The sequence below is a fragment of the Miniopterus natalensis genome, chromosome 4 (assembly GCF_054644295.1).
Source record: "Miniopterus natalensis isolate mMinNat1 chromosome 4, mMinNat1.hap1, whole genome shotgun sequence".
Taxonomy (NCBI): Eukaryota; Metazoa; Chordata; class Mammalia; order Chiroptera; family Miniopteridae; genus Miniopterus; species Miniopterus natalensis.
Window position 1 is genome coordinate 53,927,809 of NC_142084.1, and position 12,287 is coordinate 53,940,095.

Consider the following 12,287-nt stretch of genomic DNA (forward strand, 5'->3'; position numbering starts at 1 on the left):
TCTCAATCAGAATCATTTCTTAACAGGACTTCTTACTAACCCTTTATTAAAAAGTTAAAATGAAAGGGGGGCTACCACCGAGTCCTCAGGCGATGATTGAATTAGCTTGTATTAGAGAGCGAGCTGGCAGCAAAGCATCAGTCTTTACTTTGTTTCTGCCTTTAGGGAGTTTATTGAGTGTGCCTTTGTGATATAATTTATAAGGAAATTGGTTTTACTCAAAAGGACGTTTTTGCTTTATGTCTTGTAGCACCCTTGAGTACTTAAAAAAGGGGGAAAGGTAATTCCATTAAGCTTTCAATTTTCGCCAGCAAAAGAAATGAACTAGATGTGATTGGAAAGATAAGGCGCTGGCCTTCCCTTGAACTGACCTTGCTCCAGGGGTTGGGGAGTAAGAAGCATGGCCTTTGTTTCTGAGGTGTCGGTTCACGTTTAATTAGAGGGCTAGAATTCCTCTTTTTTCCCTTCTCTCTAAACCCCAACCTCAATCTGCTGAGACAACGTTCATTAAGCTCACAGTAAACAGATCATCCGGTCATAATCTTAGCAGCTTTGGGAGTCCTGTGTTTATTCTGGTGATCCTTAGTAGATTCAAGATCATGGCGACTGTTACAGTCACGACATACTTGGAAGAGGCCAGGCCTGACCTTGGAGGAATTACAGGGTCTCTGCTTGCGTAGAAGGCACTGGCCCACTAGCCACACCAAAAGGCTCCAACAGAATCCTCCATAGTTCTTCTTGAATCTAATCTCCAGTTTCATCTATTTTTTTGGAGAGTAGGGGAAGGAAGGAACTATTCAAAATTAAAGAAATAATCTCTACTGCTGAACGTTAAGATGTTTTCACGTTATCTTGGAAGGGTTTCTAACACAATCAAGTTCTGTGTTCCTTAACTTATTAAGTTGGTGCCTCCAAAGCAGAGGCTGGATACAGTGGAACACCACCACATCTCCTTTACCCCTTTTCTGGATGCTCATTTAACAATAGATTTTTATTCTCTAAAACTGGACTGTCTAATACGGTAGCCATTTATACCTGTATGGATATCAAATTAAGTCAAATTAGAGATTCAGTTCTGCAGTCACAGTAACTACCTTTCACAAGTTCAAGAGCCACATGTGTCTAGTGGTGAACAGAATAGAGAGCACAGATATCACATATTTCCATCACTCTGCAGAACAGAAGTTCTATTGGACAGCACTGCTCTAGATGATAGGTATTGATGTTTATTTTCTATACTTTATGCTCATATATATATATATATATATATATATATATATATATATATATGCATGCTCGAGAACCTGCAGAAAGAGCTGGGAAAAACCTCTAGCCATAGTGCCAGCAAGGACTCAGGATTTTACATCTTCCTTGTTCACACACCTTCTGCTCTGTGAAGATGTGGCATTAAGGATAAAAGTGGTCTGACTCCATAATAATAGTATTCGAAGACAGGCAAAGATCAATGCCAATTGCAGGTCCCTTCAACCCGGTTTCTGGAAATCCGGGTCATTGCTATACAATAAGAATGCATTGAGTGGTGTTTTTGAAATGGAAAGAGCCAAGCCAGAAAGTTATTAATAGGAAACACAATAGAAGTGGTCATTGGTAAACCAGAGAGAGGGTATTTTAAACGGCCATGGTTCACAATGGTTGGTTTCTACGCCAAAGGCTCCGTCCTGTCCCTGGTAATTTACTGCCAGGAACAAGCAAAGCCGCCCTAGCACACCCACTCCAACCTGGAGCTCCCAGGAGTGAGGGGTGGGCCCTTGCTAAGCCTGCACATTGGCTAATCTTTGCTGTAAATATCCTCTCAATTACTGAGGTAGGTTGGCAAATTCTTTTTCCTGGAAAGGAGTAATTTCAATAGGATGCTCCCTTGGTAAAGACATAGTTTAATTGGTTCGAAACATTATTTCTAGAAACTTCTCATGGATACACACAGTGAGCTGTACAACTTAGTCTATTAAAAGCATGTTCTAAACTTGAATTCTAAGGATTAGAGTTCTGGATTGAAATACTCCCCTGACCTTACAGAGGTAGGAAAAGCATCTTACCATCATTACGAATAGAAAACTAAATGCTTAGCAGTTGGAAACATCACCTTAATTTTGTTCCTTCTAAATCCAATTAGACCTCAGGAAAGGCATTAGATGCATATACTCCAAGGAAGTGATAAAATATTTGAAACCAGAGATGAAAACAATGCCACATATTAAAATAGCACTCTTCAAAACAGTGACACTGTCTCCTGTGCTCATCTTCACCCAGGGAGGTCCACAGAGCAGCAGCAGGAACAGACTAAGTAATAATTGACTTGTCCAGGTGGTTACAAAGAGAATTTTTTGGCAAAGCTATAATACAACCTAGAATTCCTGATTTTTCATTCTGATAAGTGATTTGATAGAAACTAAAAGTTAAAATACGAAAAAAAAATATTTTAATGACATACATGGTCCTTTTAAACTTATGACTTATTGGCCTTCCACGGAAGATTAAAATCATAGATTATGTTCCCAGCCTTGCTGAGGTCCATGGGTTACCACCAGCTGCTTATAGGTCTGGTACTCTCCCTATGGCTAAGGCAAGACTTCCAGCAGTCGCCAGACTCTTTCAGTCAGGGAGAGGGGAGTAGAAGTGTTATACCTGGTGAAACTCCACAAACCCTTTTAAGAAGACTTTACACTTCTTGGGAAACTAACCAAATGTTTGTTAGCTGGAGAGATAAAATGTAATATAACCACCAAAATGATTATTGTAGACAGTTTCTGTTTGAGGTACAAGCAAAGAATTTTTATGAAGTAGAAACTAAGTAAAATATGTCCCAGGTTAAAAACAAACAAACAAACAAACAAAGAACAATTTTAAGGACTGACACAAGGGGCATGTAAAGGATGAACATCAAATTTTAATCCTGAACCTTTTCTCCAGTCTTCAAATTATTAACATGACAAGCGGCAATTTTATCATCACCCTATCAGTGTGTAACAAGCCCTTGTTACAAAATCTCCACCTATTGTTTCCCAAGAAAACCAATAGAAAACCCATACATTATATTATCTAAGTGATCTAGTAACAGATGAAATTTTAACCAACTTCATACCAGGAAACTATTAACAGAGGTACTTCAATCACATAGCTTAAAATATGAAGAAAAGACAGGTAAAAAATTATCTTAACCTGTAGTAGTCTTTTTACTTTTTAAAATTTTTATAAAATACACTAATTTCCCAAAATAAAGAATATTATGACACATTGGTGTCAACTTACACAGATGAAAGCTGATGTCAGCTTTTTTTCCTAACTAAAGTTCATTTCACCAAACCTTTATATATTACATGAATATCCAAGTAAAGTATTTTTTAAAAAAATTCAACACACAGGAACATAATGTACAGTGTCTTATAAAAAATCGTTAATTTAGGAATGATTTCATTTCAACCACGTAATATATCTTTTTAAGACCATGAAACCTCTTGCTGTTGCAAGAAGACTTTTCTGTTCATGTTTCTGTTTCCTGGTTGTAATTCTTCAAAGTAAGAAATGAAAAGGTTTTTGTGTTTGTTGGCTCACGAGGAAACCATGGCAATGATTTCATTCACTACCAGGCTGTCTTCCCTCCTTTTGTTTTTTTTAGGACTACCCAGACCCACGACTGCGTGGCACGGGAATGAAATGGGTCGAAGAGGCCAGTGACATCAAAGGACAGATATAAAAAGACAAGCTCAGCTGGACCCCGCCACAATTGCAAGGTGTGGGCACGCTCCCTCTCGCCACGCTCCCAGGGCCGCGAGAACAGCTGCGGCGGCAGCCTCCTGTCTCACCCTTGCGGGCCGTCCACCGGGAGGGGGGCAGAGAAAGGGCCATTTCCACTAACGACCTGTGTCACGGCTGATGGATACCTTAGCCGGGGACGGAGCGGGGAGGGAACTCAGAGAAATTGGTCAGTAATGGCTTTGGGGTAGAGAAGAGAGTACTGTTTATTTTACAGCTCCTGCCTCGGTCAATTCTGAGCGCAAACTCACCTCGGCAGGAAATTGCAATGAAATATACAGCCATGCACGGCCGGGAGAGCTGCGGGGATCCAGCGACATGCGACGGCGGGAGGACTCACGACGGGCGACTGTAAACTCTTCACAGTGTTTCCTACAGCCTGGGGTTCCGCATGCGCATCACGGACACCACGACCTCACAGACGCTTCACTGTGTCCTGGGCATGCGGACCACTCGAAGGAAAGCGGCAAGTGACACTGCACAGCCATTCTCACAGGAGTCCAGCTTCAGACTGTCCCACTGCCAACCAATGAACCGAGCTGCTTTTCTTATAAAACTAAATATATTTCTGAATACATTTTTTTGTTGTTGTTCAAGGGTTGTGCTTTACTCTTCCTTACTGCCTCACTGATTTCATTCTAGGAAAATTAAAAACCCCACAAAATTAAATTGAGGACTAGATCTTAAGGCTGATTCCTGACCAAACTAGAAAGACAGGCAATTGTTAACGTCTCTTTTTTTTTTTCAAGTTTCTGTCTCTCGACCCCAGGCCTTTATTGATATGAATTCAGTTGCACATGTTGGTTTCCCAAAGAAGAAAACCAAATCAGAGAACTGGCATTTCTGTCTTTAAAAAGAAAAAAAAAGCAAAAAAAGCCCACCAGTGTGGGGAGAGGGGGAGTTCATTCTCTGTTAAAAAGAATCTGTTGCTCTCAACAGGAGATAATCCAGCTTCTCCTTAGCTATCAATTTCATAAATTAATAATTCCTTAAAATCATAACCCAAGGAATTGATCTATTATGAGAAAAATTCAAGTTTAAAACAGCAAATAAATTAGTTAAGCCTTGTAAACAATTGTCCATTTTAGCTATATATCTTTAAAAAAAAAAGTTTCTCTGTATAGTCAATCAGACAGTACAAGGCACACCTTACACATCCAAATCCAGAGTGACAAAACCCACAACCACGCTTTCGTCACACCGCATGCTGGTCTACATGTGCTGGGGGCACTGGGGTCACACGCCAGTCCTTTGCTCCTCTCCTGGCCACCTGCAAGTCCACCGCTGTGCTCTTTCGGTGACACTGCGCTGTGCTATCTTGCTGAGTGATGTGATTTTAAGCCTTCTCAATGTTAGTCTCCTCAGATGTTTTCCACAAAGCTTCCTGGGAAAAGGCCAGTTTTCCCATTGCGTTGCAACGTGCCTTTGAACCAGCCGTCCTCTCGTTTTTTATGAACAAACACAATATCTCCCTCCTTAAGTTCAAGTTCAGCCTCACTCTGGGGAGGATAGGAAACCACCACCCTGTGCCTAGAAAAGAGAGAGAGGTTTTAGTGAAGGCCATTCAGAGCAGAGATAAAAACAGTGCACACAAACAGAGCAGGAAGCAGCACGAGTTCTGTTTTTTTTTGTTTATGAAATATATCTTTATTGATTTCAGAGAGAGGAAAGGAGAGGGAGAGGGAGAGATGGAAACATCAATGATGAGAGAGTCATTGATCGGCTGCCTCCTGCACGCCCCCAACTGGGGACTGAGCCCGCACCCTGGGCATGTGCTCTGAGCGGGAATCGAACCCCGATCGCCTGGATCCTAGGTCGACGCTCAACCACTGAGCCACGCCCGGCCGGGAACGAGTTCTATTTACAATGTCTGTAAAATAACTCGAAATACAACTGTTCTCAGTGAAACAGAGGCTTGATATGAACAGTCTGGATATGAACAGCCTCATGGACCACTAGGGATGACCCAGACTGGTATATTTGAATGTCCTTGACCGGGAGAACCATCCTGTCCCCTTTGAAGATTTATAACACAGAAGGAAAGTTTTATTCCATGGAGGAAACGGCCCGTCCTTCTCTTTTCTCCAAGAAGAAAGGAGTGGATTTATTTGACTGGTGGGTTCAGCGCTCTCTGAACTGCCTGCCTCCAGGCCCATTGGGCTCTGCTCTGCCTCTGGGTCATGCTGTAAGCTTGGAGTGGCCAGGGCTCAGGCCTGCCTTCTAGAAGTGGGCCTGAAAGTCGGTCTCTCTGTGTCCCTGACAATGGGGCTTGACAGGGATAAGGCAGCACATCTAAGGAAGTTCATCTGCTTTATATCCTCAAATCTCCCCCTGGCAGGTTGTCCTAAGGTCTAGACAGGGAGGGGAAGACTGTGGCCACAAATCCAATCCAACACCACCAGTAACGCGGCTGACATTCTGATCTCTGTTAGTGTAATAACTGCGTCTGTTTCTCCATTGGGTCCCGACTCAGACATCGGAGGGAAGAGCTGTAATTATCCCTTAAAAACCCCAGGAGTCCTGTTGGTTTAATGTTGTCTATAGCATTTCCATGCTCCTTGGTCTCCTATAAAATTATAGTTAGCAGCCACAGAAGCCAGAGGGAGGGAACTTGTTTTATGCTCTGTATCCTTGTGTCCCTTTTTTACTTTTCCAGCATTAATGGCCTCCTTTACTCCTCTCTTGCTTTCCCAACCAAAGGGGGAAAAAGGTGGTATATGGTATAGTCAACTGAGCTGGCCCCCTGGTTTTCATTCTCTTGTGTAGCCTCCTCCCACAATGCATGGCGATAAAACTGTGTGATAGGTAACACACTGTGAACAAGACAGTGTGTGATTTTTGAGACTAGGTCATAAAAGGCATGCGGCTTCTATTTTACTTTCTCTTCAGTCATGTGCTCTGGGAAAAATCAGCTGCCATGTTGTGAGAAAATTCAGCATCTCTATGGAAAGGACCACATGGTGGGTAACTGACGTCTCTTTACAAAAGATAGTGATGTGAGTGAGCCACCTTGGAAGGGAGTCCTCCAGCCCAATCAAGCCTTCAGATGGCTGTGGCTCAGGCTGACATCTGGACTATGATCTCAAGAACTATCTGAAGCCAGAATCACCCAGATAAGTTGCTCCCAATTTCCCAACCAACAGAAACAAGAAATGTTCACTGTTTTAAGCCACTAAGTTTTGGGGGTAATTTGTTACACAGCAGTGGATTATGGGACCCACTTTTGACTGTAAGCAAATAATGTTATGGCTTAAAACATGACAGAACAATTCTATAGCACTATCCTCAAACTCATAAAACCCATCAGAGCCTAGCCCTTTCAGAAGATTGCTAGTCTCACCAATCTCCATCCTGTAAGAAACAGAATCCATTCTCATTAAGAAGGACCACTGCAAGAGTCCCAGGCTATTACTCTATTAAAAAGGTATCTCTGCAAAGCACTAGTGGCTGCCCAAACAATTCCCAAGCTACTCTGGGCAACAGAGCAAATTATCCTCCAAGATCTGAAGCAAAAGCACAGCAAGGAGGCTGGCTTATTGTTTCTAAGAAAGGTTCAGTTAATTCAAATATGAATATTTATAGAAAACAAGGCTTAGGGTTCAATCAAGCATGGAATGAGGGCAGAGGCATGGCACTGTGGGGGGAGCCCTGGCCTGGCATCTGACACAGCCATAAAGGTCATTTAGAGCACATTAACTTTGGGCCAATTATCTCAGCTCCCTCAGTCTCAGTTTCCTTGTCTGTAGTATAGGGTTGTGGTGAGTTAAACAGGTTTATCATGTAATGTAGTGAGATTATAAGTGTGATGCTCACAGAGTTCACACCCCATTATGATCATACAGCTGAAGGCCAATGTAGGCAGGGGTCTGGTGCTTCAAGGAGATGAAGGATGGGCCAGTCAGTAGCTGGCCACCTCTACCCAAGAAACAGACTCAGAACACAACCTAGAGGAAAACTGCCTGATAATGAGATTATGGTGTAGTTCAGGTTTTGGAATCCTTGGACATCTGTAAAAGCAAGACAAATAATTTCTTCTTGGACTTATCTGAAGGAAGGGATACAGACGAGATTTCTCAAGTCTGTTGCCAACACACTAAAAATCCACGTAAAAAGCAATGTAAACAGATGCCATTGGGGAAAGTTAAAATTTAAGCAAAGCCTTATAATTCTAAGGGGGAGAAAGTATACAAGTGACTCAGATCCCATTCAGAGCACACGTTTGATGAAATGTGTTCCCAACCAGTTCTCTGTGAGCTTCCTTCAAGGGAAAATGAAACAAAAATAGTTCTTGAACAACTTGAAGTGAATTGGATTAATATTTGCATTTTATGAAATGCACTAAACCAATTTTGTCAAAAATTTTTTGAACTAGAACTGCTGCTGGGCTAAGAACATAATCTTCCTGCCACGTTCCCAGGGGAAGCACATTTTCCCTGCTAAGTTATAAACCTCTGGGGGGTGGAAGGAGAAACCATGTGCATAATGGAAACTGTGACACAGCCTTGATTGTATGAAGACTCCCAGGTGCAGCGGGAACAGACTCTACTCAGAAATCACCCAGCTCCGGTTCTGGCCTGGAGCCTCGTGAGGTAGTTTGCATACATATTTCTAATACAAACTCTTAAAGCCAAATAGTGGGCACAACTGGCCAGCTATCTCAAGCACGGACAGGGCTTGCCAAGTAGAATGTTTACAGATCAACAAACAGATGTAAGGCCCAGCTGTGAAGGCCCTTCCCGTCTGCTGCTGCACCTCGGCCTCACTCCTTATGCTTGTCTTCATTTGAATAGGGCTTTTGGGAAGGTCTGAACCTCAAGAGTCAAAGACTTCTTTCCCATGATCTCCATGGGACCTGCTGATCCACCCTCAAAGTCTGTGCCCCATCCATTCCTCTTTATTGTCATTGCCACCATCATCTGTGGACAAACTCTTCACCTCCCACCTGGCCAAATAATCTACCTGTCCTCCCGCCTCAAACCTCTTCCAGTCCCCATTCCATTCTACACTGAACATATTCATTTTCTTAGCTGGCAACTCTACCTGTAGCTAACTGTTGCTCAAAAATCATTACCAGCTTCTCGATGCCTGTGAGGAAGGTTAATTCTCACACTGGTATGTAAGGCCCTCAATGATGCAGCCTCATTCTCTATAGCTATAGTTACTATTATCTCCATGAATGTACCAAACACTTCTCTAAACCTGAACATGTCCCCCAAATATGACCTTTCCTTCCTCCACTCCATACCTTAGCTCATGCGGCTCCTTCCACTGGAATGCCCTTTGATGACCTCTCTGCCCATCCAGGCCCAATCAGCCTCTCAAACCTTGCTCCCCTTCTCCCCTGTGAAATCTTCTCTAGCCCCATGGCTGGAAGTAATTTCATGCTTGACTAGACGCCAGGGGCATCGTGTATGTTTTCTACGGCACTTAGCCCAGTCTACATTGTGTTATTGCCATCTGCATCCCTGTCTCATGTATTCTACTAGACTGCAAGCTGCCTGAGGGGTGAGATGATGGGGGGGTGGGGGTGGGGAGTTAGTGTTTAATGGGTGCAGAGTTTCAGTTTGAGATGATGACCATGTTTAGAAAAGGACAGTGGTCATGGTTATACAACAATGTGAATGTACTTGATGCCAATGAATTTGAAATTGAAAGAATGGCATATTTTACCACAATTTTAAAAATAGAATATATAATGGAAAGATTGGGGGGGGGGGAGTAAAAATATCCAAAGCTGAGAGGTAACTTGGTTGTTGGAAAGCACCTCCTGTCCCTTTGAACAGAGCACCTGGGAGGCAGTGTGGGCTGTACAGTGTAGCACACAGACTTGGCCTTGGGTGGGCCTCTGCCTCTTGTCTTGTGGTTGCTGGACCCCAACTGAGTTTTGGGTGACATTCCTGGGGTGGAAAGCGAGGAACAGAAGCCTGCTACATACAAAAGCACCACTGACCTCCAATGCCAGTCTTCCTGGGTTGGCTGTGGGGCTCTGGCTTTCATCTAAATGGGCATTTGCAATCTTTATTAGAATAAATTTTCCATTTCCTTTATTTTTCTGGCCTCTCTCGCGTTCTCTGTAGTTGATACATTTTTGTTTCTAATCTCCCTTGGTAGAGCCCAGATTAGACCTCAGGTAGCTCTGGGAGGCACTCTGCCCATCACCCTGGTCTGGGTGGGTAACCATTTACTGCTTTCTGTTAGTTACTACAACAATCTAATAGCCAACTGAGAATTTTACTGGCAAAACCATACTAGCTCTCTTTGCAGTTTGCCTGCAGTCCAAGTAAATTATGGCCATTGCTTCACCGGGTGGGCTCATTGTCATTGACTCAAATTGATCATGCCGATTAAGCTGACCACTTTTCTGTAAATCTAACTCTATCCAATTTGGATGTTTCCAAGTGTTCTAGCTTAATCTCTGATCAAAGACCATAGGTCCTTTTTTAATTTAGGAGATGGGCTTACAGGTATGTAGTTATCAGTTTAATTCCTAAATTTACAAATATACACAGAGATGACTTGCTGTCTCTCCTTAAGCCCTTTATCTGTACATTTTTTAACAGAAGACAAAAACAGCTGTCATATATACTTTCTTTTATTTGCTATCCCTTCTGAAATATTTTATTTCTCCTTTCCTTAAAATAGAGCCTAACCTATTTGTTCTATTATTTTTGCTGTTATCAATTATACATTTGCTGCCTCCAGAATACCGTTATTTCTTGCTTGTTTTCTTCAGCCTCTCCAACAAACACAAAAGAATCCTTTTGTTCCTCAGAGAATCCTCTCAGCTGACACCAAGACCTGTCAACACACTTCAAGTCCTCCTTCTTCATTGTGAGATTGTTTTAAGTCTTCCTCTTTCCACTGACAGCACTGGCCGCCCCAGTCACATTCTTTTACCCGAGATCTACGGGACAGGGCCATGGTTTGAGAGGAAATTGTATGCTTGCTCTCATTATAACCTGCAGATGAATCCTGTCTCGTCCTGTACCAACACTATCCACTGAAACATAGGTCTATGGCATTCTGTCAGTAAAAATTCTACCAAAAGAATCCCAGGCGTTCTAGACTTTGCTGGGGCAGGAGCTGTTGATACCTGGATTGTGAATCAAGGAATCTAAGATCCTGAAACACTTTCTGAGTCATACTGATGCGAAAGTTCACGGTCCCTGCATTTTTAGCATCAAGTACTATTTACTGTGTTGAAATTTCTGAAATATCAAAATAAGATAGTTGGTAGCTTTCTAGTCACCAAAAAGTTTCATTCCCAGGGAATAATAGGATGTTTTCTCCTACTACTGGTTTCCACACATTTTTCCTATTGTTTTTATAGCCAGGCAGACCTAAGACTCCCAGATAAATAAATATTATCATTGTACGAAGGCAAAGGGGCCGTGAAAAGCTGGTCAGGCTGGCTATTGCATTTATATTCCATAGAGCATGTAGGTGACAAAACTATGAACTTGGGCGGAAATCTTCTCCAAAGACCCCTTTCCTACTTGTAAAAATGGAAATGGTCATATAAAAAACTGTGCCAGAGAATTCCAGAGTGCCCGTGGCCATCTGTCCCGTCATCAAAGTGTCCATGTTCCCTGTCTGATGTGTGTCCCATGCTCCCTGGACCGCCGTCACCTGTCTGCTCTCCTTTTCAGATGCACTGAACAGCAGGAGCCTGCTGTTAGAAATGAACTCCTCTCTGGGAAGGGGCTGGAATGCAGAAGCCGCAGAGATTGAGGACATCTGGCGACTGAAAAGGAACGCATAATGGGGGCGGGAGAGCAGTGCCCGGGCCAGCGCCGAGGGAGAGTCTGGGCCAAGTGAACGAGCACTCAGAACAGGCACACAAACACCACAAGCGACAGGGAAAAGAAGAGAGTGACTCGGGGCATGAAGGCAAAACTGGAGATCAATGCCTGGGGGTGGGGACAGGAGGAGCTTTTGTGACCAAGAGAAAGTAAACAAGTCACTGGACTCGCTCCAGGGACAGAGGCTCTGTCCCTGGAAAGCAGAGTGATCCTGCAGGAAAAGGGGTGACTGTCAGAACAAAGAATGACGTGAATTCAGGATGAAATTTCAAAGCTTTACAAAGTGCTCAACAGACCAGGGGGAAGACAAGTGATTTTGTGGGGAAAGAATTGGTTTTATAAGAATCGCAATTATAGAAAATGATCTCACCTCGCTATAAAAACAATAAATTGCGTGCTTTGTACTTAATGAGCATAGGTTGCTTGAAGTTTATTCTTCCCCAGTTTATTTTTGGGTAAAAAAGATATGCCCCAAAATATACGAAGGCCTCAGATTTTGGTGGGTGCATGTGTTCATTGGAGATACTGAGTGAAGGTGAATTTAAGTCATTTTAAAGAACAAGGCTTCATAGTAAGATTTCAAATCAGTAACAGGAAATGCTACCGAAAAGGCAATAGCTCCACAAATGAGAGATGTGCACGTAGGGAGGGCCTAAAGCTTACAGAAACAATGAAACAGACGACACTCTTTGAAACAAATGTTTATCTGTT

The 12,287-nt window shown here is 42.8% G+C and overlaps 1 protein-coding gene across 1 annotated transcript in view; it reads right to left on the minus strand.

Annotated features, from left to right (window-relative positions):
* Positions 1 to 2,888: 2,888 nt before the first annotated feature.
* The window catches only part of SH3RF1 (SH3 domain containing ring finger 1), a 152,706-nt gene continuing 143,307 nt past the window's right edge, over positions 2,889 to 12,287 (minus strand). Inside the window, exon 12 of the mRNA XM_087816546.1 lies at positions 2,889 to 5,304. Coding sequence (XP_087672672.1) covers positions 5,136 to 5,304 — 169 coding nt within the window. The 3' untranslated portion in view covers positions 2,889 to 5,135. The remainder of the gene's footprint in view (positions 5,305 to 12,287) is intronic.